General features: G+C 43.2%; 1 protein-coding gene and 1 long non-coding RNA gene across 3 annotated transcripts in view; one reads left to right on the plus strand and one right to left on the minus strand.

Annotated features, from left to right (window-relative positions):
* LOC140410494 (uncharacterized) overlaps nt 1-7339 on the minus strand; it is a 32532-nt gene extending 25193 nt beyond the window's left edge. The window contains exons 1-2 of one of the 2 annotated variants that reach the window (XR_011940666.1): nt 7019-7325; nt 997-1618 (exon numbers count right to left, since the gene is read on the minus strand). This is a non-coding gene — a long non-coding RNA (uncharacterized lncRNA). Of the gene's footprint in view, nt 1-996; nt 1619-7018 lie in introns of both variants that reach the window. The other variant, XR_011940665.1, reaches the window with a different exon arrangement.
* erich1 (glutamate rich 1) lies at nt 1326-26803 on the plus strand. The gene is made up of 4 exons (XM_072498637.1): nt 1326-1482; nt 7356-7496; nt 10669-10800; nt 25968-26803. The coding sequence occupies exons 1-4, from the start codon at nt 1464-1466 to the stop codon at nt 26327-26329; spliced, it is 654 nt and encodes a 217-aa protein (XP_072354738.1). The 5' UTR covers nt 1326-1463; the 3' UTR covers nt 26330-26803.
* Nucleotides 26804-27242: the final 439 nt, after the last annotated feature.

Raw genomic sequence — 27242 nt, forward strand, 5'->3', positions numbered from 1 at the left:
AATGTCACCCTTGGACCACTTAATTACCGTCAAATTCCACTGCACCTGAGCAGTTCTTTCAGGAAAGTATGTTTTACTCTGACCTCGCTCCTGCGCTCCACTGTCCTTTGGTCGAACACATGCTAATATTATTGGTTCGTAATACGAGTGGGAAATGGCCCCTACGCGAATCATTGATCAGACAAGGCTGCCCTCTGCTGTAAGGCTCTTTCTGCCCTTGAATCCATTGCATTGAGTTTTGAGTCACGCTGATGTTAAAATACCCACATCATTTTTAAAATATTATTCCCTTAGCTGGTCGGTTCCCTTTTAGAAGAACACTACTTCTGCGAAAACACTGATGTGAGCGAGCATCACTATCTTCGTCTGTAACTGAGCGCACGCTGCCAAACCACGCTAAACTTCCAAGGCGAATGAAATCGACCCTCGGTGCAAGTCGCAGCATACTTTACATTTGACCAAAGTAGACAGCATGTGTCCCTGAGTTCTGCTTTAGCCGGATGGGTTCAGGATCACTCACTCAGTCTATTTGGTGTTCTCCCTGCTGCCAGTCCCGCAACGTGCTCTGACCCTCCCTCCAAACTGCACCTCCCCTGATCCGCCCCACTCCAACGCGCTTCTTTCGCTGCACCCTACTCCCTGCACAGATTGTTCCCCTCGAATTGCAAATTAACCCCTTCCCCTTTACAGTACACATACCATCTCCCCCCTCCTACCTTGCAGCCCCCGGGGGCAGCATGCAGGCGCGCGCGCACACACACACACCTTTCTGGGCCCGCCCCGGAGGTTGACCATTGCCGCCTCGCTCCGCCCTCGGCCAGCGGGAACACCTGGGCGAACAGCAACTCACCTGGAGCCGACAGAGTGAGTGGAGTGGTCAACTTGGGACAGTTTGTAAACCCAGGCGCACAGGGAACGGCTGTGCTCTCGGCGCCGGGTGGATAAGGAGTGAGTGAGCAGCAGCTCTGTAACCACACCGACCCCATAAACATTTACCTTCTTCAGCGCTGACATGGTATTATCCCCCTTTCAGCAGGCGATGGCATGACACTAGGAGCACAATCCGCTCAGACCCGCAGCCGGTTGTTTGCCTTACTTATTTGCGGCTTTGACACAGACTCTTCCTTTCTGGTGGTTGTTGTTGTTGTTATTATTATTATTTTCCTCCTCTTCTCCCCGGCAACGCTCCAGCTGCCGCGCGTGCGCCGCACGGACATTCAGACGGCCGGCTGGCGCAGGCGCGCTGGAGGGAGGCCGTCGCGCGCGAGGAGGGGGAGACGGGGGTGCGCGTGCGTAGTTCGTTGTTCGGCGGTGAGGGGCGGGGCCGCCGAGCGGCCGATGGGAGTTCCCGATTCCGCTGGGGTCCCGCCTTCCCGGCTGGTGATTGACGTGTGGTCTCGCGGCCCGGGGGGAGGTCGGTTAAAATTGCAGCGGCGCTCGCGCCGGCTTTGAATGAGGATGTGATGGTGGACAGGCAGCGAGGTGAGGGAGAGGGGAAGCGGTTGTGGGGGCGCGGCAAGACAGGCTCGGTGGGCCGAGGCTTTGGGCCCGGGATTGCGGTGCGGCTACCATCCGCCTCCAGGAGGAGATACTCATTGGGTGCACATTCCGCGGAGATCTGGAATCAAACACAGAAAATGGTTTAAGTGTTTAGCAGGCCTAACAGCGTCGGTGGAGAGAGCAAACAGTCTCAATGTCAGGGTTTATCAGCACTCCTGTTGTGTTCTCTCCCTCTCTATGTTGCATCAAGCTCTCTGACTTGAGCCTTGTAAGCTTTGGGAAGTCGGGGTGAGTATTTCACTGCAAAATCCCACTCTCTGATTTGCCCTGGTAGGCACGATGTTTATTAGGCTAGTAAGAACACCCAGGTTAAAGTCAACAGGTTTGTTTCAAACACTAGCTTTTGGAGCACTGCCCCTTCCTCAGGTGAATGAAGCGGTAGGTTCTAGAAAAATGTATATCAACAAAGTCAAAGATGCAAGATGACACTTTGTGAGCATTTATTAGGCTAGTTCAGTTAAGCTTCTGGTCAGTGACTACCGCAGGATGTGTATTATGTGGGTGGTCAGGCCTATCAGCCTGACATCTGTTGTTCAGAAAAAATGTTGGAATCAATTATTAAGAAAGTAAAAGCAGCATGTTTGGAATATCGGAATTAAATTAAGCTGGGTCAGCATGGCTTCATGAAAGAGAAATCATGTCTGATTAATTTGTTAGAGTTTTTCAAAGAAGTCTTGACCAGAGTGGATAGAGGGGAACCAGTAGATGTGTGTATCTGGATCCAGCAGGTGTTCAATAACCTCACAAAAGGTTAAGTCATAAGATAAAAACCTATGGTGTTGGAGCTAGTATGTTGGTATGAATAGAAAATAGGAAACGGCGAGTGAGGATAAGAGGTTCTTTTTCAGGTTCATAGATCATAGAATTTCCAGTGCAGAAGGAGGCCGTTTAGCCATCGAGTCTGCACTGGCCCATGGAAAGAGCACCCTTCTTAAGCCCACACCTCCACCCTATCTCTGTAACCCAGTAACCCCACCTAACCTTTTCTGGAGACTAAGGGCAATTTAGCATGGCCAATCCACCTGACCTGCACGTCTTTGGACTGTGGGAAGAAACCAGAGCACCCGGAGGAAACCCACACAGACACTGGGAGGATGTGCAAACTCTGCACAGACAGTGGCCCAGCCGGGAATCAAACCTGGGATCCTGATGCTGTGAAGCAGCTGTGCTAACCACTGTGCTGCCCTGTTTACAGGTTGGTGACCTGTAACCAGTGGGGTTCCACATGATCATTGCTGGGACCGCAAATGTTTATTATGCATATTAGTGACCTGGAGAAAGGAAGCGAGTCCTGGAGCCAAATTTGCAGATAACACATAAATAGGTGGAAAGGTAAGTTGTGAGATGGATACAAACAGTTTGCAAAGAGATATTGAGAAGTGGGCAAAAAGTTGGCAAATGCAGTATAATGTAAGAAAATGTGAAGTTATTCATTTTGGAAGGGAGAACAAAAGAACAGTATTATTTAAATGGAGAAAATTTGCAGAGAGTTGAAACACAAAGGATTTGCGGGGTACTTGTGCTTGAAACACAGAACATTAGCGCAAAGGTGCAGCAGGTAATCAGAAAGCCTAATGGAATGTTAGCCCTCCAAGGGGTTTGGAGTCTAAGTGGAGGAAAGTCTTTCTGCACCTGTACAAGGTACTAGTGAGACTACATCTGGAATACTGTGAACATTTTAGCCCCCTTATTTAAGGAAATATATTATTTCATTGCAGGCGGCTCAGAGAAGGTTCACTAGAATGATCCCTGGTATGGAAGGGTTGTCTCATGAGCAAACATTAAACAGGTTGGGACTCTACTCAGTGGAATTTAGAAGAATTAGAGATGCTTTCATGAAACATATAGGATTTTTAAGCAGCTTGACAGGGTAAATGTGGAGAGGATGTTTCCCCTCGTGGGAGAGTTTAGGACTAGAGGGCACCATCTCGAACAAAGGGTGCCACTTTAAGATTGAAATGAGGAGAAATTTATTTGTGCATCTTTGGAATTCCCTACCACAGAGAGCTGTGGGGGAAGAGTCCTTGTGTATATTTAAGGCTGAGATAGATTCTTGATCAGTGAGGGAATCAAGGGTTACGGGGAAAGGGCAGGAAAGTGGATGTGAGGAATGTCTGATCAGCCATGATCCTATTGAATGGCCGAACGGCATACTCCTTTTCCTATTTCATATGATCTTTAATGGAAGATGGTCATTCTTCAGCACATGCGTGTTACAGAAGTTTTGTGATATTTATCCGCCTACACTTGAATGTTCTCCAGCTCTTGTTGCATGTCTGGTGAGTCCTCGGGAAGAGACAGATTGATCATCTTCTCGATACTTCTGCCTGAAGAACTACGGTTGTGAATGTTTCAGCCTTGTCTTTTCCACTGGTGTGCTTGACTCTCCTGGGGGCTGATTGTGGAGCCGCCACCTCCGCTTACTACTTTAAGTATTCACTACAATTCATGGCTGGAATGGCAGGACAAGAGCTTTAATCGGACACCTTTTTTCCCAAATCCTTATGCTTGTTTTAAAATCCCAGTGTGCCATTACCAATCCCCGTCCCTGTAATCTCTTCTAGCCCAACAACCTTTCGCAATATCTTTACCCATCTAATGCTGGCCCCTTACGGACTTCTGATTTTAATTCCTCGTCATTGGTGGCCATGCCACCAGCTCCTGGACCCTACACTCTGGAATTTCCTCTCTACCCCACTTTCCTCCCTTTAGATGCTCCTTAAAACCTATTACTAAGCTTCTGTCATTTTCCATAATGTTGTTTCAGATGGCTTGGTGTAAATTTTGTTTGTTAATGTTCTTTGGAGGAACTCTGGGACGGGCTTGTTCAAGGTTTTATATAAATACAAGTTGTTGTGGCTAATACCCGATGGTAATCTTTGGGCCTTGGTACCAAATTAATAATTGAGTATATCTGCCACAAAGTCATATGATTTTCATTAAAATAATGGCTGCTTACACTTTGCTAATCTTTCATCGATTGCTTTCCTGCACCTTTTTAATTTAGATTACCATGTACTACTTTGGACTATCTTTCTCTTGATAGTATATTCCAGTCCACAGTGCACAATTTCTACGCATGGCACATATGACAATAAAGAGTGAGAGTGGGGCAATAGAATTAAATTTGGGATCACTCTAACAAAGAGCGAAATAGATGCAATGAAGAGAATGGCCTGTGCTGTAACTGTGGTTCATGAAATATAAATCAAATGAGCATAAAACATTTTATATAATAGGGATAAAGTATGAATTAAATCCAGTGTAAAATATTTATGTGGAGACAAGTTGATGAGGCTAAGCTATGTTTAATCTTTATTAATTGAGTAGTCTCCAAAAATAATAAGGAAGCATATTCAATATTTCCAAGTATAAACTTGATTGCAGACGGCTGGCAATAAGTGAGCTTATGTGCTTCTGAAATAAAGTGTGGATAAACTCTGGCATTTCAAATAACACTGATGCAGTCTACTTCCATGTAGTAAAGCAGTCATACTTTCTTTTCCTTAATTTTCTCATTTACTTCCATTTTTAAGATCCTTGAACTTAACTTCACTTATAATTTTTACATTCTTGCTATGATTACTGTTAACCGAAGGACAGTTTTTCTTTCACTATAAGAAAAGTTGTTTAGCTTGCGACTCCTGCAGGCCACATAGTCTATTTCTTCATTAACAATCCTTGCTTCAATTAACTATTTAACACAAAATATAGTATTGTTCCTGATACCTGGTCAACTCCTAACATTGGCTAAGATACTGAACCAGGCACATAATGGTTTTAAGATAGTACAGAAGGATCAATTCCTTCTGGGATTAATATAAGAAATAAGGCTTGGTTATTTTATAAACAAACTTTATTACAACAAAGGAAAAGAAAATAATTTTTTAACTTTTACTTCCGCTAACAGATTAAATGCAGTTTCTTAACCTTAACCACAGAATCATAGAATTTACAGTGCAGAAGGAGGCTATTCGGCCAATCGAGTCTGCACCAGCCCTTGGAAAGGGCACCCCTCGTGGTGGAAAGGCAACCGGAGGAAACTCACGCAAACATGGGGAGAACGTGCAGACTCCGCACAGAGTCACCCAAATCGAACCCGGAACCTTGGAGCTGTGAAGCAACTGTGCTAACCACTGTGCTACCATTCACATGAGTTCCCAGCAGCTCTTGTTCCACTTACTCAAGCAAAAGGCAATGCTTGCATTTACGAAGCATTTTTCTGTGAGGAACACTTGTTCAGAATCTTTTTTCAAAGCTTGCCTCAGTGGCAACTTTCATGACTTCTCTGCTCGGTTTTCCCAGCATTCTCTGTAAATGTTCAAAACAGCATTTCCTGTCTGTGTGTCTCTAAGCTCCACCCAGCTCTTCAAACAAAGGTTCTCACCTGAGATGGTCAGAGTTGAATCTATTCTCGTTATCTTGGCTGATTGCCCACTCCTGTTTATACAAAAGAACAGAGCTATGCTATTTATATGCAATTAACCATCCTTTGACGGACAATAGGTAATCAGACTCTTGATATGCTGATGGCTGGTCAAACAAGATTATCCCGAATGACAATGGATCTTGAGTGGATTATCCTGCCTGAACACATCCTGTGTATTCCCACTGACAAGGTTAAGTCTGAATAGGACATGGTTACTCAGGCTGTGGGTGTGTCCCTCTGACTCTGCTTCTGGTAGTCTTTTCCTTCAGTTTGTTGAACCCCTAATTTGCCGGCTACATATTGGACCCCAGTTCTGGACCCAAATTCCTAATAACTCCCTGTCATGACAGTATTAACTTCCTGAGCTTCAAATAGATCAAGTCCATCACAATGGTGATAACCATATCTCCATTGTTTAACTACTGATTTATTTTCTATCACAACCATTGAGTGAGATACAGGATTTAGTGCTCTAATCCTACAGCATTCAATCTCTTCTGGGGTGATTTAATTTTTTTAGACATTCATCAATATTGCATTAACCATAATGGATGATTTGGGACTATTGGTTAGTTTCTCCAAAAACAAACCTGCTGCTGCCTTAGTTTTGTGGGATCTGTAGATTAATGTAGAAGAGGGATGGTTTTAGATTTATTCTCACTGCTGCCATTAAACCTCTCTAAGATAATGATGTACTGGTGAAACATATTCAAGCGTGTACTCCAGGCATCTTGTTTTCAACACTGCATATTCATACAGTTGAAGGAAAAAGTGTTTTAATTGTGCTTGACCTAAATTAGATATTAGCGATATGCTGCTCATTTTTTAAAACTTGCTGTGTTGTCCAAATATGATCAAAACACACTTGTATTCTAACGGCTTCAAGCCCTAAAGTGCTTCTTTCATGGGAATTTCAAATTCAATGAAGGAAATAGCTATACTTGTGATCTAAGATTGAAAATCTAACTGTCTTGAATAATGGCAAGCATTAAACTAATATATTTCAAATGTATTCAAACGTAGGAGTACCTGTACACTCAAAACACTTAAACTCAAATGTTCTACGGCAATTCCATAGATCCTTCAGCAGCTTGTAAAACTTGACTTGACATTGCGCTGGAGCGATTTCTTAATGAGCCTTTTTTGAAACAATTCCAGTTGGCTAGCAACTATTTTTGCTTGGGTCTGACACCCAACTGTTAAATAGTCTAATGCTTTGCTGTGCAGAAAAGGCTGTAGAAGTCTTCAATTGGATTGACTTGTAGATTGCCGGTTTGCAAACTGTTAAAATAATAGTTTCTCATCTGAATAAATTTGCCCGTCTTGCTGTATACATAATCAGTGTAACTCTTCTTTTCCCCTACAGTATTTGAACAAAAGGTGTTAAAGAAACTATATTCTTCACCACCTCCTGAAGTAAGGATACAGGAAGCTCCAACAAAAATTTCAACCTCAAAACAAGAACAGAAGGAGGAGGAAAGAAGCAACATCACTGGTGACTCAATAGGTGACTTATGTAAAATATTTCACCACAACAAATGAACCATAGTAGATCCTTTTGTACATTGTATCATGAATGTAATTTACCATTTTTCAACTGAGGTTGACTTGACAGCACTGCTGACACATCACATTCCCTCGCATGTGAGCTGTCCTGTCGTGGCCCAGCAGTCCTATAATTCAACTACAGATTTCACTAAGTGTATTGCATCTATCTTGATGGAACTATTGATTATTTTTTCATCCTGCTGTTTAACTTTTCAAGAAATAGTTGCACGCCAACTTAGCATTGTCAAGACAAGAACTCTATGTAAATTGGTAGACCCAGTGTTTAGACTTTTATACTCAAGTTATTTTTTTAGATCTATTCGATATAGTATTCCATAAAAGTTGAAGTGTTAGAATGGCATCACAGTAGTCATCTGTACTGTACAAATTTAACTGGATTTAGGATTTTTTTTGATGATTTTAGCAGCTGCATTAACCATATTGGGAGAAAATGTGTCGAGCTTCATTTGCTCAGCCTTAAAAGTTCTGTTCGGAAAGAGGGAATAGTTTCTGGAACACGTGTTCCAAGGATTAGTTAGGACCAGACTGCCAGTAATCTGTTGAAAAGGGGAAAGTGAGGGACGTGCAAGGGATTCCTGAGCGTGTCATCTTTTCATGTAAGTACTAAATACTTTTTACAAAAACAATTTCTGAGTATCTACAAGAAGACACGGTTCTATTTAAAACCTAGTTACTTAACCTGGAGAAATACAGGAACATACTGATAATTGAAGACTGAATAGTGCGTAAAATCGACGGCTGCCACTTCTCTAACAATTAAGTGTGAGCCCTGCCTGTTGCTTTCCAAGCATCTGGGTGTAGACAGGGCTGAGTGGATGCGTAATATTTTGGAGAGGGAGGGCAGCACAGTGGTTACCATTGCTGTCTCACAGCGCCATGGACCCAGGTTTGATTCTGGTCTTGGGTGACTGTAGAGTTTGCACATTCTCCTCGTGTCTGTGTGGGTTTCCTCCAGTTTGCTCTCACAGTCCAAAGATGTGCAGGTTAGCTGGATTGGCCATGCTAAATTATTCCTTAGTGTCCAAAGATGGGCAGGTTAGGTGGGGTTACGTGGACAGGATGGGTGAGGAGGCCTAGCTAGGGTACTCTTTCGGCGGGTCGGTGCAGACTCAGTGGGTAGAATGCCCTCCTTCTGCACTGTAGGGTTTCTATGGGTTCAGTGAGGAACATCAAGAACCAACTGTAGGGAAGATTAGGATCAAAATCATGATGAAATAATTGCAGAAATTAGGTGATTGGTTAAGTAGCAGGATGTCAGCTATGAAGATATTGATATCCCATGCTGTCCATTGCAGGATCAGCCAGATTAGAAGGATAAATGCGCAGATAGAAGCAAAGTGGGAGGACGGAATCCCTCAGACTTTTGGGCATTGTGGCCAATACACCTGAACGTAGCCGGAACCAGTCTCCTTGCAGTGCAATTCTGGTTCTGTGTAATGAAGTGCTGCAGGTATATAATTTAAAATGAGTGAAATATTTGGGGAATGGCAATCATAGTTCAGTGTTACAACAGAAAAATACAAGGTTATTTATTGGAAAAAAATATATAATGCTGAGAAAAGCATGATAGGAGATGGATCTGTGCCCAGATTAAATACAAGATAAAATTAAGTCGAGCCATCGTCTGTATCAATATTTGCAATTGAGGATCAATTGAAAGGATAGAAATCAAATACATTCAATGAAAGGGAAATTGAGTATTTTAAAGGCTGAGTGCCATGGAAAATCAAGGCACTAGATCAAAATTGAAAAGTAAAAGAAAAGAACAGTTAACACTTGGCAACATAGAAATTGACAAGAATGCTATTAAGCCGTGAAAAAGAATAAATAGGCTGAGAAAAAATACGAGAGAAAATTGGTCATAACCGTACGAGAGCTTAAATGACAAAGGAATTGGTGCATGGCCAAAGAGAGTTTCTCCCATCTTCGACCTGGGCACATGCTTTCCCTTTTTGCTCTTTGCCAACTTCTACCCTCGCCCACCCCTTTTAATTTGCTTAAAACTCATTACATTCCTAACGTTCCCAGTTCTTTTTTAAAATATTTTTTTAATTAAAGTTTTGCAAAGTTTTTCATAATAAATAGTAATAATAGAGTGAACATTAACATAGTGCAAAAAGAGAATATACAATGACAATTGACTAGACGAGACCCCACTCGCCTCAGTCTTCCCACACCCCAACGGAGCACTCACCCCCACTCCCCTACGGGTCGCTGCTGCTGCTGACGCTTTAATTTTCCCTGAGGAGCCATCGGACGGTATTATGCCCCCCGCTCAACAGCAGCAGCTCTATACACTTGGCAAAATTATTTACACACATAAGTAGGCATCTGTTCGTGGTGTTGTCGTCCCTTGTTTCTCCCAGACGGAGTTGACTGCCGTTGTCGTCTCGTTCTGCTTCTGCGCACTTCCGCGTCTGCGGCCCTCCCGTCTTCCCCGTTTTCTCTGTTCCTGTGGACGTTAAGTTTGTTAACGTTTCTCTGCATTTGGAGAGATTCCGAGAGGTTGGACAGCCAGTCTGCAGCTTTGGGTGGTGCTGCTGACCGCCAGCCGAACAGGGTTCTACGTCGGGCGATCAGGGAGGCAAAGGCAAGGGCGTCCGCCCTCCTCCCCAGGAATAGATCTGACTGGTCTGAAACCCCGAAGTATGCCCCATTTTGGGCATGGCTCCACCCTCACCCCCACCACCTTGGACATTGCCTCGAAGAAGGCTGTCCAGTACTCCACAAGTCTGGGGCAGGACAAGAACGTGTGGGCGTGGTTGGCTGGGCCTCCTTGGCACCGCTCACATCTGTCTTCCACCTCCGGGAAGAAACGTTCCCAGTTCTTGAAGTATTAACTCTGTTTCTCACTCCCTCAATGCTTGAACTTCTGAGTATTTCCGGTGTCTTCTGTTTTTATTTTGGATTTCCAGCATATGCTGTATTTTGCTTTGTGCCAATATGTATTGTCCTCTTTTAGCACATACAAAAAAATTACCGTACTTCTTTTGAATATAAATATTAATTGCAACTACTGTAAGCTTAAACAATTATTTTTTAAATAAGTAATTTAAAATACTAAACGTAAAGAAATAACCCACTAAGTATTGTCACAAATCTTTTTGTAGGTGATGCACAAATTATTCCTGTATGCAGGAAAGTCTACACAGTGAGCCTGCCACCTTCTGGGAATGAAGTGTGCTCAACTAGATCAAATGAACAGCATGAACCTCAAGATTCAAGTGGTGAGGAACCAGAAGGTAACACCGTCGGTTTATTCCTCTTCAAATCATTTTTTTTAAATCAAAGGGGAATAGTGATGTCAAATGTTAGCAGTTCACTCATAACACATATTTATATCATGAACAAACATTGCCCTTTTTGGTCTTCTCCATATATACCAGACAGTCATATTGCATGTAATTTCATAAGTGAGTCAACATCCTGTCGTCAAGGGCTCTTCTGGGCAACCTGTGCCAGCTGTTGAGTACCTGGGTAAAGAAATATTTATAATTTTCTTTAGTTTGTTCTTCACAAAAGTGAAGCTGTCTCACATGTCCAGCCATCATGGCGTATCAATTTTGAATTTAATTTATCCCTTTGAGTATCTTGAATCTAAAGTTATTTGATGTCACTTTTCAGTATTCTCAAGGGCTGTGAATACTCGGTTGATGAGTATATTCAATGCTGAGGTCAATTAATTTTTGAACTAAGGGAATTGAGGATTATGGGGATCGGCCATGAAAGGGAAGTTGAGATCATAGATCAACCATGATCTTATTAAATGGCTGAGCAGGCTACCTTTCCTATTTCTTATATTTCTACTTAAGATCTGAATTATCAAGATATTCATCATGGCTCTTCCTTCTGGCCTCAGTAATCAAGATTTTTAATATCCTGTCAACTGCCTTCCGTGATATCAAGTTGACTGCTTTGTTCTAGATAGTGTTGAGCTTCTCGACTCTTTTTGCAGCTGCACCCACCACGCCATGTGAAGAGTATTCCATCACGCATCAGATTTGTACCTTTGTAAGTCAAGAGGTGGGCCACTTAACTGCAGAATGTTCAGCATTTGACCTACTTCGGTAATCATGGCATTTGTGTGACTGATCTAGTTGAGTTTCTGCTGAATGTTGACCCCAGGATGGTAATGGTGTGTTGATATTGTCATTCAGCCTCAAGTAGAGGTGACCTGGAGCCACAGTATACGAGTAATTGAGATGGTATCTATTAATATTAAACAAACCTCTCCGTATTGCATGTTGTCTGGTTCTAGGCAAATTGTGAGCACTCCATTACATTCCTGACTTGAACCTACAGTTGTTGGAGGGATCAGAGGGCGAGTTGTTTATCGAAATATGCATTGCCTTTGTCTGCTCCTGCAGACACACTATTAATCTTCCTGGTCCAATTAACATTATCATCCATTTTAATGTGAATTTTGGTGATCAAACAGAAAGCTGGGGAAGGGGTGCATGATGAAGAGGTTAAGTTTTCTCTGTTCAGATAGGCATTACTTGCTGCTTACATGGTACAAATATTCCCATCATTTGTTAGTCTTAACCTAGATGTTATCAAGGTCCTATGACTAAATGTTTCTATGGTTATATCAAGAGAAAAAAATTGATTAAAAACAAATGTAGGCCCCTTACAGCCAGAAACTGGGGAATTCACAACAGGGAACAAATGAATCTCTGAGGAACTAAATTCATGCTTTGCTTCTGTCTTCACAAAAAAAAAAACATGAATAATGTACCTGAAGTTCTGAGTACACAAATTTTAGTGAGGAGCTGGAGGAAATTAGTATTACTAGAGAAATAGTTTTGGAGAAATTAATGGGGTTGAAGGCAGATAAATATCCAGGGCCTGATGATCTTCATCCTCCAGAGTACTTAAGGAAGTAGCCCTAGAAATAATAGATTCATTTGAAGCCTACTTGTGACAATAAGCGATTTTCATTTCATTTCATTGGTGGTCATTTTCTAAAATTCTTTGGACTCTGGACTTGTTCCTACAGATTGGAAGGCAGTTCCTACAGATTGGAGGGCAGCTAATAAAACCCAGCTATTCAAAATGGGAGATAAAGAGAAAAGCAGGACCTATGGACCAGTGAGCTTCATGTCGGTAGTAGGGAAGTTGCTAGACTCCATCATTAAGGATTTTATAGCACCATTTGGAAACCAGTAGTATAATCGGACAAAGTCAGCATAGGTTTATAAAAGGGAAATCATGCTTAACAGGTCTACTAGAATTTTTTGAAGATGTAACTAGGCGGCACGGTAGCATAGTGGGTAGCACTGTTGCTTCACAGCTCCAGGGTCCTAGGTTCGATTCCCGGCTTGGGTGACTGTCTGTGTGGAGTCTGCATGTTCTCCCCGTGTCTGCGTGGGTTTCCTCCAGGTGCTCCAGTTTCCTCCCACAAGGCCTGAAAGACGTGCTGTTAGGTGAATTGGATATTCTGAATTCTCCCTCTGTGTATCCGAACCGGCCCCGAAATGTGGCGACTAGGGGCTTTTCACAATAACTTTGTTGCAGTGTAAATGTAAGCCTACTTCTGACAAAGATTATTATTAGTAGTAGTAGTAGAGTTGGCCAGGGAGAACCGGCGGATGTGGTTTATTTAGACTTTCAGAAGGCTTTCGACAAGCAGATTCATATTGTAGCCATCTGAGATGGCCATCTGCAAAGGACCATGGAAATTATGGCCAACCCAGGATTCAGACACAGAGATTCGGTCTCTCTTGGATCCGGTCTATGGCAACCCAAGTGCAGCATAAAGACCAGACAGACAAGTTCAAGACCAACAATCGCTACCAGATAGATGAGCCCAGCAGAAACAGCCACTTCTACCCAGCCACGCAAGATCCGAACAAAGGCCTTGTTCATCTGCAAAGAGCCGGTTGCCCTGAAGTTAAGTATAGGTTATTGTAGTTGTTAGGTGTAGTTTAGCTTGTGTGTGTATTTGCAGCCCAGATAGCTAGACGAAATCGAAACCCCTGCTCGTTTGCATTCTAATGGCCCATTTCTCCAGAACAAAAGGACTGTACTCAGGTAACCGATACAGATGCAGACTAGCCGGCACCACTCCCTTTGCTAAGAAAGCCCAAACAGCCAAGGTCAATGACCGCTCAGGACACGCCCAGCCATCAAGGCACCCCATCCCTTTGTTGGCCAAAATTGTAGGCAGTGATCGAAGTTTGTCAAATTATTGGGTCCAAAGCTGAGGATCGCCCCAAAGAGTGCAAAATCCCAGAGGGATAAAAAGAGACACAGCCATGTGTTCGGTCTCTCTTGGATCCGGTCTATGGCAACCCAAGTGCAGCATAAAGACCAGACAGACAAGTTCAAGACCAACAATCGCTACCAGATAGATGAGCCCAGCAGAAACAGCCACTTCTACCCAGCCACGCAAGATCCGAACAAAGGCCTTGTTCATCTGCAAAGAGCCGGTTGCCCTGAAGTTAAGTATAGGTTATTGTAGTTGTTATGTGTAGTTTAACTTGTAGTGTTTTATGTTGCATGTTGAAGTAATCCTTATGTGTAAATAAACTATCTTTGAACTTGAACTGATTAACTGGTTGTTTGGTCTTTGATCGATATCCGGTAAAGCCGTGTGGTGGTATCATTTGATACCTGGCGACTCTGAAAAGCAATATTATCATTAATAACTGCCGTATCTAGTTAAATTGGCAACATTATTGACAACTCTGGTGAGAAAGTATTCCACCCATTTAAAAAGAGCAACATTATTGGCGACTGGTGGGATTGGCAACAATATGTAAAGTTAAAGCACATGGGATTGTGGGTAGTGTCCTGAGATGGATAGAAAGCTGGTTAGCAAACAGAAAGCAAAAAGTTGGAATAAATGGGCCTTTTTCTGATTGGCAGGCAGTGATTAGTGGGGTACTGCACTTTTAGGACCCCAATTGTTCACATTATGTATGACTCATTTGGACGAGGGAACTAAATGTATTATCTCAAATTCTGCAGATGATACAAAGTTGAGTGGGAGGGTGAACTGTGAGGAGGATGCAGAGATGCTTCAGTGAGATTTGGACAGGTTGAGTGAGTGGGCACATGCATGGCAGATGAAGTATAATGTGGATAAATATGAGGTTATCCGCTTCGGTAGCAAAAATAGGAAGGCGGATTATGATTTGAATGGGTGTAAAAAAAAAAAATTAGTGAATAAAAATCTTCTTTATTTTTTTGAGAAATGGTTTTTATTGGGTTTTTGAACAAAGTATGTTTACACTTATGTACACAGAATAAAATTTATGCACATAGAAGAGAAGAAAACTAAAGAAGAAAAAAACTGGTACGATATTGTGCACTAACTCAACAACCGCAACTCTGTACAGTATTTTTAACACATAAGTAAGCACCTGTTTTTGGGGAGGAGAAATTGGGGAGGTACATATACATTTGGGTGCCGGAGAAACAGTTACATTGATTATGTCCAATACAGAGAGGGCAAAATGAGAATGGATCTGGTGTTGGTGTTATTACTTGCTTCTCCTGGACGATTTCCGCTGCCGTTGTCGTCTCGCGTTAACCCACGCTTCGGCCGTACGTCCCGTCTTTTGCCTGTATTTTCCTTGTTCTCTGTTCCTGTGTTTGCCAAGTTTGTTATCGTTTCCCCTGCTCTCCTTCCGGCTATTATTCCCCCCCCTCTCTGGTTCCCCTCTATTGTTCCCTGTCTCTTTAGTCTTTTCCCTCCCCTTCTCCTGTGGTTCGCCTTTCTTTTCTCTTGGGTTTAGCTGTCCCTCCGGTCTATCCCTCCCTCTCACGCCTTGGCTACTTTCTCCTGATTCTTGGCTACCTGGCTATTCTTCTGCTTGTTCGTTGGCCACAAACAAGTCCCGGAACAGTTGGGTTAATGGCTCCCATGTCCTGTAGAAGCCGTTGTCTGACCCTGGGATGGCAAATTTTATTTTCTCCATTTGTAGAGATTCTGAGAGGTTGGACAGCCAGTCTGCAGCTTGGGTGGTGCTGCCAACCGAACAAGATTCTACGGCGGGCGATCAGGGGGGCAAAGGCAAGGGCATCCGCCTTCCTCCCTTGGAATAGATCTGGCTGGTCTGATACCCCAAAGACTGCCACTTTCGGGCATGGTTCCACCCTCATCCCCACCACTTTGGACATTGCCTCAAAGAAGGCTGACCAGGATCCTGCAAGTCTCGGGCAAGACCAGGGGCGGGGTTGGCCGGGCCTCCTTGGCACCGTTCACATCCATTCTCCACCTCGGGGATGAACCTACTCATTCGGGTTCTTGTTAAGTGGGCTCTATGTACCACTTTTAGTTGCGTCAGGTTGAGCCTTGCGCATGTAGAGGTGGAGTTGACCCTATGCAGTGCTTTGCTCCAGAGTCCGCACCCTATTTCAATCCCCAGGTCTCATTTCTTTCTTGTTGCATCCAGTAAGGTGTCGGCCCTTTCTACCAGTCGCTCATACACGTCACTATAGTTCCCTTTATCTAGGATGTTTGCGTCCAGTAACTCTTCCAATAATGTCTGTTGTGAAGGTTGTGGGTACGTCCTTGTCTCCTTTCGTAGCTTTTTGAGTTGCAGGTACCTTAGCCCGTTCCCCCTGGCTAGCTGGAATTTCTCCATCAGTTCGTCCAGTGTTGCGATCCTGCCTTCCGTATATAGGTCCCTAACTGTCAGTGTCCTTCCATCCTGTCCCCACTTTTTGAACGTGGCGTCAGTCAGCGCTGGTGTGAACCTATGGTTGTTGCAGATGGGAGCTTTGTCAGACATTCTGGTCAGGCCAAATTGCTGCCGATGAATGGGTGTAAATTGAGAGGTGGATACTCTGAGAACTTGGTGTCCTTGTGCATTAGTCGCTGAAAGTAAGCGCGCAGGTACAGCAGAAAATAAAGAAGGTAAATATTATGTTGGCCTTCATGGTGAGACGATTTGAGTAGAGGAATAGGGATGTTTTACTGCAATTGTATAGGGCATTGGTGAGGCCATACCTGGAGTATTGTGTGCAGTTTTGGTGTCCTTATCTGAGGAAGGATGTTTCTGTTATGGGGGGAGTGCAGCAAAGGTTTACTAGGCTGATTCCTGGGGTGGCGGGACTGTCGTATGAAGAGAGACTAAGTCGGTTGCGATTATATTTATTGGAGTTTAGAAGAGTGAGAGGAGATCTCATAGAATCTTATAAAATTCTAACAAGATTAGACCTGGTAGATTCAGAAAGAATGTTCCTGATGGTGATAGCATCCGGAACTAGGAGGTCATAGTTTTTGGATAAGGTCTTTTAGGACTGAGGTGAGGAGAAATTTTTTCATCCAGAGTGATGAATCTGTATAATTCACTCCCACAAAAAGTTGTTGAGGCCAAAACAGTGTGTAATTTCACAAAGGAATTAGATCTAGCTCTTGGAGCTGGAGGGATTTAGAGAGAAGGCGGCATCAGGGTATTGAACTTCGATGATCAGCCATGATCATAATGAATGATGGAGCAGGCTCGAAGGGCTGAATGGCCTCCTCCTGCTACTATTTTTTATGTATATTTCTATGTATATTCTAGCATGGGATGTTTCATTTTACAAGAAGTTAGCAAATGGTCCTATTCCTGAATTTGTGGAGGGGCACAATTGATAAAGCTGCTAAAGATGACAAGGCAAGGATCTTTGAATTTCTGCAGCAGTGTATATTGCTGTGATCCTGAAGACAACACTTCCTTTTTTTTAATTAGGTATGATTCTAGCAGAACCTGAACTTGATCGTACGCTAGGTGATTCCTTTACTGATGGGGATGAGGGTGATAGGATGGCAGACAACCAGGGTTGATTCACCCTTTTTATTTCATGGTTCGGATATGCATAGCTGATATTCCACAATGATGGATACATGTGTTAAAGGTAGTGCTTAGCTGTGGTGTAGACCTGAATGCTGGGTTGTTGTCAGGACCAATGGCTTTTGCTATATATTGTGTTCACAGTCACTTTCCAATATTAACTAGAATAATCCAAATTGTCTATACATTGGCATCTGTAACATTGGATTTTGTACGTCTGTATGGATTGTTTTCAGTAGTAAACTGACTTCATATTGGTATCGGTTGTGGTTTTTTGTAACCTAAGTGAAATGTAATACGTTGCAGTATTTGAACACCGTTTATAAAGTTCATATAAGAATTAAATTAATCATTTTTTTTCCTTTTGTAGAAGATATGAATTCACTCCTTTTGCTGACATATGTTTCTACATCCATCTGGTGTTTTTCCTGACCTTTGTACCCTGAGAGTGATCCAATCCACTAGGATATACCCAGAAATACACTGAATTCCATCCAATCAAAGCCATTTCAAGTTCTGTGTTCAGGCGTCCTCTACCTGTTTCCTAATCTTAAAACAGGCTTTTTCTGTGCTTGTCTTCTGTTTTTATGGCTGATGACATATTACAGGGCACTGAGGATAATAAGCGTTCTCTCTAAATAAAACGTGGATTTTAAATTACTTTTCCCTAATTCTAACAGAAAAGAAATAAATCCAAAATAATCAAGCTATAAACTAACCCCTTTAATATTAAACTCATCCAGCAACGCATAATGCTGAAAAAAGTGTAAGGAAATATTTGAGTACATGTACCTACCCAGAGAGAGATAAAAATTTGTGATAACTCTAAGTCGCACTCTGTTCTTTTCCCCTCTCCTGAGCAATAATTATTAGGTTTTGTAATAAGGCCACTTGTCATACCGCACCTGCCAGAAGTCGGCGTAACAATCTAAAGCAGTGTATTTCTACAGACCAGTAGTTTTAGAAAATAGTTTAAGAGACTTTAAGCTCTATCCATTCCAAATCCCTCAAAATAACCTCATAAACCTCTTTATATGGATAATCCCTTCACAGGGAGGTATCTCCAACTCCCTCACTGTGTACTTTTTCTTACCCTTTGACACAAATTGCACTAATTACAAGTCTATATTCTTACAATACCTCAGGAAGAACTGAGCAAGGTCTTCTGCACAACACCTTTGCCCAAAGATATTTCAAAGTTTTAACTTGGGCTCAGAGACTATCAATGAGAGTAGAAATGTTTATGGATGCCACTACCTTCTCTTGGTTGCTGAATAGTCCACCACCACCATTCTCAAGTGGATGTGCTTGAGTGAAAGATCCTTGGTCTAACATGTTAGTAATATGCTCTGTTTGTCATAGACTTCTCTTTTTGCATTTGGCAGATGTCGCTCCCCCTTTATAACAACTGAGCTAGGTTATGGCCACATTCTGATGTGTATGTAATGAATACCCTGGGGTACACTTCTGCCCTCATTGAAACATTGAACATGGGTCAATCAGTTGATATGGTGGTGATGTATGACATATTATGAGCCTTGTGGTTTCAGATTATATACATAGAACCAATAATGAAAGTTGAGAAATAAAAGCAGAAAATGCTCGATAAACTCAGCAGGTCTTGCAGCTTGTATGGAGAGAGAAAGAGTTAACGTTTTTGAGTCCATATGACTCTTCTCCAGAACTGAAGAAGGGTAGAAATGTAATGAATTATATAGCTGGGGAGTTTGGTGGAAGAGGTGGGTTGGAATAGAAGAATAGGAATAGGTCAGAGCACAGGAGAGATTCACAAAGGTGCCATGGACATAAGACAAACGGGTGTGTTGATGGGTGCTATTAAGGATTGAAGAATGCGAATAGTGGCAAAAAGAGTTACCTGTGTGTATTCGTATTTAACTTCCATTAGTTTTAATTCTATTCTGTTACTTTTGATATTTCACCAACTGCTATTGTTTTGGATTATTTATATATATTAAAGAAGATTAACTTAAATGCATCTGACTACCTTTTTGTGGTCAATTTACCACAAAACGTAAGATGGCAGAATGTTTTAACAGGAGAACAAAGGTCAGTGCTCAGTGGGAGCAAAATTGAACGGCAAGAGACAAGTGGCCATGTGGGTGAGGGTTAGGGTTGTGTTGGGGCAAGCCAAGGGAACCAAAAAAGAAAAAAGGAGGGGGGTCAAGATGGAGGATAATCTTTATTGTCACAAGTAGGCTTACATTAACACTGCAATGAAGTTACTGTGAAAAGCCCCTCGTGTCGCCTGTTCGGGTACACCGAGGGAAAATTCAGAATGCCCAGATTACCGACGAGCACAACTTTCGGGGCTTGTGGGAGGAAACCGGAGCACCCGGATGAAACCCAAAAGCTGTTGAACTTAATGTTAAGTTCAGAAGGCTGTAACATGTCGAATCGGAATATGAGGTGTTTGTTATTCCATTTTGCATTGGGTATCACTGCAGCAGGACTGGGATGGGCATGAGAGCAAGATGCTGAGTTGAAATGGTAAACGAAGGAAAGGTTTGGGTCATTCTGCGAACAGAGCAATGATCCGCAAAGCAGTCACCTAATTTGCATTTAGCCAACCCAATATGAGGAGGAGACTGCATTAGGAGCAGTGAATACAGTTGACCAAGTTGAAGGAAGTGCAAGTGAAATGCATCATCTGAAAGGAGTGTTTGGGCCCTTGAACAGTGAGGAGGAAGGAAGTAAAGTGGCATGTGTCGCACTTTCTGGCATTACATGGGAAGGTGCTGTGGGAAGAGGATGAAGGGTTGGGGGGCAATGAACAAAGAACAAAGAAAAGTACAACACAGGAACAGGCCCTTCGGCCCTCCAAGCCCGTGCCGACCATGCTGCACGTCTAAACTAAAATCATCTACACTTCCTGGGTCCATATCCCTCTATTCCCATCCTATTCATGTATTTGTCAAGATGCCCCTTAAATGTTACTATCGCCCCTGCTTCCACTACCACCTCCGGCAGCAAGTTCGAGGCACCCACTACCCTCTGTTTAAAAAAAAAAATTAAAAATTTTGTTTAAACTTGCCTCGTACATCTCCTCTAAAACTTGCCCCTCGCACCTTAAACCTATGCCCCCTAGTAATTGACCCCTCTACCCTGGGGAAAAGCCTCTGACTATCCACTCTGTCTATGCCCCTCATAATTTTGTAGACCTCTATCAGGTCGCCCCTCAACTCCGTCGTTCCAGTGAGAACAAACCGAGTTTATTCAACCTCTCCTCATAGCTAATGCCCTCCATACCAGGCAACATCCTTGTAAATCTCTTCTGCACCCTCTCTAAAGCCTCCACATCCTTCTGGTAGTGTGGCGACCAGAATTGAACACTATACTCCAAGTGTGGCCTAACTAAGGTTCTATACAGCTGCAACATGACTTGCCAATTCTTATACTCAATGCCCCGGCCAATGAAGGCAAGCATGCCGTATGCCTTCTTGACTACCTTCTCCACCTGTGTTGCCCCTTTCAGTGATCTGTGGACCTGTACACATAGATCTCTCTGACTTTCAATACTCTTGAGGGTTCTACCATTCACTGTATATTCCCTACCTGCATGAGACCTTCCAAAATGCATTACCTCACATTTCTCCAGATTAAACTCCACCTGCCATCTCTCCGCCCAAGTCTCCAAACGATCTAAATCCTGCTGTATCCTCTGACAGTCCTCATCGCTATCTGCAATTCCACCAACCTTTGTGTCGTGAACCTTTGTGTCGTCTGCAAACTTATAATCAGACCAATTACATTTTTCTCCAAATCATTTAAATATACTACGAACAGCAAAGGTCCCAGCACTGATCCCTGTGGAACACCACTACTCACAGATCTCCAATTAAAAAAGCACCCTTCCATTTCTACTCTCTGCCTTCTATGACCTAGCCAGCTCTGTATCCACCTTGCCAGCTCACCCCTGATCCCGTGTGACTTCACCTTTTGTACCAGTCTACCATGAGGGACCTTGTCAAAGGCCTTGCTGAAGTCCATATAGCCAACATCCACTGCCCTACCTGCATCAATCATCTTTGTGACCTCTTCGAAAAACTCTTATCAAGTTAGTGAGGTACGACCTCCCCTTCACAAGACCATGCTGCCTCTCACTCATACCTCCCTTTGCTTCCAAATGGGAGTAGATCCTGTCTCGAAGAATTCTCTCCAGTAATTTCCCTACCACTGACGTAAGGCTCACCGGCCTGTAGTTCCCTGGATTATCCTTGCTACCCTTCTTAAATAAAGGAACAACATTGGATATTCTCCAGTCCTCCGGGACATCACCTGAAGACACTGAGAATCCAAAGACTTCTGTCAAGGCCTCAGCAATTTCCTCTCTAACCTCCTTCAGTATTCTGGGGTAGATCCCATCAGGCCCTAGGGACTTATCTACCTTAATATTTTTCAAGACGCCCAACACCTAGTCTTTTTGGATCTCAATGTGACCCAGGCTATCGAGACACCCTTCTCCAGACTCAACATCCACCAATTCCTTCTCTTTGGTAAATACTGATGCAAAATATTCATTTTGTACCTCGCCCATTTCCTCTGGCTCCACACATAGATTCCCTTGCCTATCCTTCAGTGGGCCAACCCTTTCCCTGGCTATCCTCTTGCTTTTTATGTATGTGTAAAAAGCCTTGGGATTTTCCTTAACCCTATTTGCCAATGACTTTTCGTGACCTCTTCTCGTCCTCCTGACTCCTTGCTTCAGTTCCTTCCTACTTTCCTTATTTCCACACAGGCTTCATCTGTTCCCAGCCTTCTAGCCCTGACAAATGCCTCCTTTTTCTTTTTGACGAGGCCTACAATATCTCGTTATCCAAGGTTCCCGAAATGTTGTTATTCTTCCGCACAGGAACATGCCGGTCCTGAATTTCTTTCAACTGACATTTGAAAGCCTCCCACATGTCAGATGTTGATTTACCCTCAAACATCCCCGCCTAAAATTGTTATAATTAGCCTTCCCCCAATTTAGCACATTCACCCTAGGACCACTCTTATCCTTGTCCACCAGCACTTTAAAACTTACTGAATTGTGGTCACTGTTCCCAAAATACTCCCCTACTGAAACTTCTACCACCTGTCCGGGCTCATTCCCCAATACCAGGTCCAGTACAGCCCCTTCCCTAGTTGGACTGTCTACATATTGTTTTAAGAAGCCCTCCTGGATGCTCTTTACAAACTCTGCCCCGTCCAGGCCCCTAGCACTAAGTGAATCCCAGTCAATATTGGGGAATTTGAAGTCTCCCATCACAACAACCCTGTTGCTTTTACTCGTTTCCAAAATCTGTCTACCTATCTGCTCCTCTATCTCCCGCTGGCTGTTTGGAGGCCTGTAGTAAACCCCCAACATTGTGACTGCACCCTTCTTATTCCTGATCTCCACCCAGATAGCCTCGCTGCCCTCTGAGGTGTCCTCCCGTAGTATAGCTGTGATATTCTCCCTAACCAGTTCTCCGCCACCCCTTTTACATCCCCCTCTATCCCACCTGAAACATCTAAATCCTGGAACGTTTAGCTGCCAATCCTGCCCTTCCCTCAACCAGGTCTCTGTAATGGCAACAACATCATAGTTCCAAGTACTAATCCAAGCTCTTAAGTTCATCTGCCTTATCCATAATACTTCTTGCATTAAAACATATGCACTTCAGGCCACCAGACCCACTGTTTTCAGCAACATCTCCCTGTCTGCACTTCCTCAGAGCCATACTGGCCCTATTCCCTAGTTCTCCTTCAATGCTTTCACCTTCTGACCTATTGCTCCGGTACCCACCCCCCCTGCCATACTGGTTTAAACACTCCCGTGTGACACTAGCAAACCTCGCGGCCAGGATATTTATGCCTCTCCAGTTTAAATGCAACCCGTCCTTCTTATACAGGTCACACCTGCCCCGCAAGAGCTCCCAGTGGTCCAGATAACGGAAACCCTCCCTCCTACACCAGCTGTTTAGCCACATGTTTAGCTGCTCTATCTTCCTATTCCTAGCCTCACTGGCACGTGGCACAGGGAGTAATCCCGAGATTACAAACCTAGAGGCCCTAACTTTTAACTTTCTGCCTAGCTCCCTGAACCCCTCATGTCCCTTCCTGCCTATGTAGTTAGTACCAATATGTACAACGACCTCTGCCTGTTTGCCCTTCCCCTTCAGGATTCCTTACACCAGTTGGGAGACATCCTGGACCCTGGCACCAGGGAGGCAACATACCATCCTGGAGTCTCTTTCACGTCCACAGAAGTGCCTATCTGTGCCCCTGACTATAGAGTCGCCTTTCACTATTGCTCTTCTGCGCTTTGACCCTCCATACTGAACATCAGAGCCAGCCGTGGTGCCACATCTCTGGCTGCTGCTGTTTTCCCCTGATAGACTACCCCCCCAACAGTATCCAAAGGGGTATACCTGTTCGAGAGGGGGACAATCACAGGGGATTCCTGCACTGACTGCCTGCCCCTTCTGGTGGTCACCCATTTCTCTGCCTGCACCTTGGGTGTGACCACATTTATATAACTGCTGTCTATGACGCTTTCCACCACCTGCATGCTCCTAAGTGAATCCAACTGCTGCTCCAACCGAACCATGCGGTCCGTGAGGAGCTCCAGTTGGGTCCACTGTAAGGGTCCCCCCGGCTCCACATTAACAAGGCACTCGACCATGTCCGACCCTGCCCCTTCCCTCAGAGAACCATGACAGTGTCTCTCTTACCCTAATTTTGCACCCAACTACCCTCCGCAGTCAAAGAATCGTCCTCTGCCAGCTCCAGGCTGATGCCACCACTAAACACTTCTTGCACTCATCCCCCATCAGCATTCTGCAGGTTTCTGCCTTGGACTCATCAAGACAATTGTAGGCATACCAAGGTTACATCAGGACAACTGTAAGAATACCACGGTTACATCAGGACAAGGTTACATCAGGACAATTGTAAGAATGCCAAGGTTAAGGGAAACATCTTTATACTATATGGCAAGAGAGTACTGATTGGTTGGCAGGTGGACTCTGGTCGAGGTGTTGCCATGGAGAATGAACCAGTTGATGTTGACTGACAATTAAAAGCCAATCATTGTTTCAAAATTTACACCAGGCAGATTGACCAGTCGAGACGTTGCCGAGGAATGAACCGGCAAATAGCCATCATTTACTTTGTTTCGCTGAAACAGGCACAATGTGTGAAAATGTTCTTTCTGTCTGGAAAAAAATAGGGCGCTGTGAATTAATATATGTAGCTTTCAGTACATGCAAATGCAAGCCCCACTGACGATCTTAAATTGGTTGTCAGTATAATGTTTTTGCATGCAAGAGGATCATTTAGCAAAGGGCAAGTGCAGCGGGATGCATGCTGATTGCATGCAACATCGACTGAGAGCAGTGAGTTCCCTCTGTATTCAAAAGTGAATATTTATTTTGTTTTTACCATTTGAATTTAATAGTTCTATTCCGTTACAAAATATTTGGCATGTATTTTATAAATGTACGTGATCTTATTCATGGGGTCATGGTTCGTGAACAAACCTGATTTCAAACTTGTGGTCCACTGAGATGGAGGGCCACGTGGGGCCAATTAATATCCTAGGTTTCCCATCACTGTTCTAAACTGTTGATGTTCCATGTGCCCACAGACAACGGATGGTTTTGCAGGTAGAGTGCCTCAATGGCAACCTCGGACCAAGTCTGTACTGGATTTCAGATCTTGGTGGTTTCCAGGAAAAGGTCCTGAGGTTCACAATACCTGGAGTGTAATTAGATAACGATTGACAGAGATCAGTCTAACTTGAAATCTAATACTTTTCATAAGACCATGACTTAACAGCAGTGTTCACTTTGGGTCCCTGGAGCACAAGAGAAAAACTCTGGATGGAAGTTGTGCAGAGAAGCTTTCTGAGCTGAGATGGGTACGGTCAAGGGTCAATCTGACCACTTGGAATGCTGTGATCGACAGGTGTGCAAAGCAAATAACTCTTTGGCATTCCACCACACCAATGCAGCAACTTAGGAAGCAAGCCAGTAAGTTTAAATATAGCGCAAAATGGAATCATGTACATAAAGTTTAGTAATCGGTACAGGTGGAGTATCCTCCATCCAAAACCTTGGGACCGATTGCATTCGGATTTCAGATCATTTATGTGTTTCCGATACTGCACGTAGGCCTAGCCTCCTTGCATTACAATGGTCAAAACCTAGGGTAGCTGCAGTCTAAAGTAAATAAAATGGCTAGAAAAGCAAGATGTAACACTGAATAATAAATACAGAATATTCAGTAATTTCCTACCTTTAGCGCCATCCGCAAACCTGCTTGTAGGAGAGGATTTGCGGGGTAAAGTACAGACAAACAACTAGACTTCCCACACTAAAGGTTGGGTGCAGTCAGTGAGGTTTGTGTCAGATTGAGTCGTGTCCGTTCAGGTCAGAGACTTCCTGTGATAAAGATCGATGTAGTCCAATAGAAAATGTGGTTTTTGGATTTGTTCGGATTTACGCATTAAGGTAATTCGACCTGTAATAGACAATTATTCATATTGTGGACAAAATGCAACAGTGCACATCATGTTTAATAATCTGGTCATAGACATGGGAAGTTGTCTATCATAACTAATACTACTTCAATTACAGAAGAAGAATCTTCACAAAAATTTCCAAGGAAGCGTCGGCGGAGAAGAAAGATCAATGACTCATTGTTTGACCACATCAATAAAAATGCACCACCTGTGCTTCAGCAAATAGAAGGGTTGAAAACAGGAATCATGCAGACACCGCATCTAGATTCTGCAAAGTCCGAAGCAGAAACACTAACTAAAAACAAGAGACGAAAATTGAAAAAGAAACGACATAAAGAAAAGCTAAAGGCTGCTGGGCTGGTACCCAGAGCCACAGCTGTGGAATTCACTTATCAACCAGGAGAGGTCAGTAGTGAAGAAGGAGCTGCTGAAGTTGATAATGCAGCTGAGGTTATTGACTTGTTAAATGCAATGTAGGAATTGTGCTTTTCTGGTGGTACTTTATAATTCCTTAATGCAATAATCTTCAACAATCTCTTTCCTGGCATCAATATTTCCCATGCCACTTATAACATATCTTAATCTGGCTTATCTCCCTTAATATTGGAAAATTAGATCTATTGTACGCGTTCAGTCAGCAACATGAGCAGTTCCTGACTTGCTGCTTTTCATGTCCCAACTATTTGTTGTCCAAACGTATATATAATTTTTTGGGCCGAGAGGAAGTTAAATTATTTTACTTTATAAGCATAATTGTGCCCTGTTGCTTTAGAAAATGTCCATTTTGTTAAGGCATGCGTGTCCAGCCTCCAGCTGTCCAAATTAAGTCTGCTTCATTTTTTAACTTGTTTGTGCCTTTTAAGACTGGTAAGGGTGTATCTTTGACATTTAAAAGTATTTTACAATATTATGTACCTTGTTTAATGAAAAATAAAATATTTTGGGATAAAACCTCTTTTTCAGCCACAGAAATTTGTATAGAAAATAAGTGTCATTTGAACAATTCTAATATGTTAGAATCAGTCATGTGATGTAGACTGTATATTATGTTGCTTGACGCTGTCCCTCTGTCTGAGCTAAACACTAGTGAATCTAGAAATAACCACCAACATTACTCCAGAAAACATGGTGATTATGTATTTTTCTAAAGAATTTCAGTGGTTTAGAAATATGAAAGAATGGTCATTGTCTGTTTTTCTCCCAGTCCTTCATTAGCACCATTCCAGAATCAGTTGCTAAACGTTCTGTACTCCTGATTTACATGGCGTCGTACAGAAAATAAATCAACTGACATGACTGAGATTGGACAGCAGCTGGACTATTGTGACTCAGAACCCATGTTCATAATTCTGTACCTCTACAACCCTGAAATTATTGCATCAATTTAAGT

Source organism: Scyliorhinus torazame, chromosome 4 (assembly GCF_047496885.1).
Source record: "Scyliorhinus torazame isolate Kashiwa2021f chromosome 4, sScyTor2.1, whole genome shotgun sequence".
Lineage (NCBI taxonomy): Eukaryota > Metazoa > Chordata > Chondrichthyes > Carcharhiniformes > Scyliorhinidae > Scyliorhinus > Scyliorhinus torazame.

Bases quoted from the DNA above. Each gene is read 5' to 3' on its own strand.
- erich1 (XM_072498637.1), top strand. The intron at 7,497-10,668 runs GTGACTTATGTA...ATCTTTTTGTAG, and splicing joins CATCACTGGTGACTCAATAG to GTGATGCACAAATTATTCCT. The intron at 10,801-25,967 runs GTAACACCGTCG...CTTCAATTACAG, and splicing joins AAGTGGTGAGGAACCAGAAG to AAGAAGAATCTTCACAAAAA.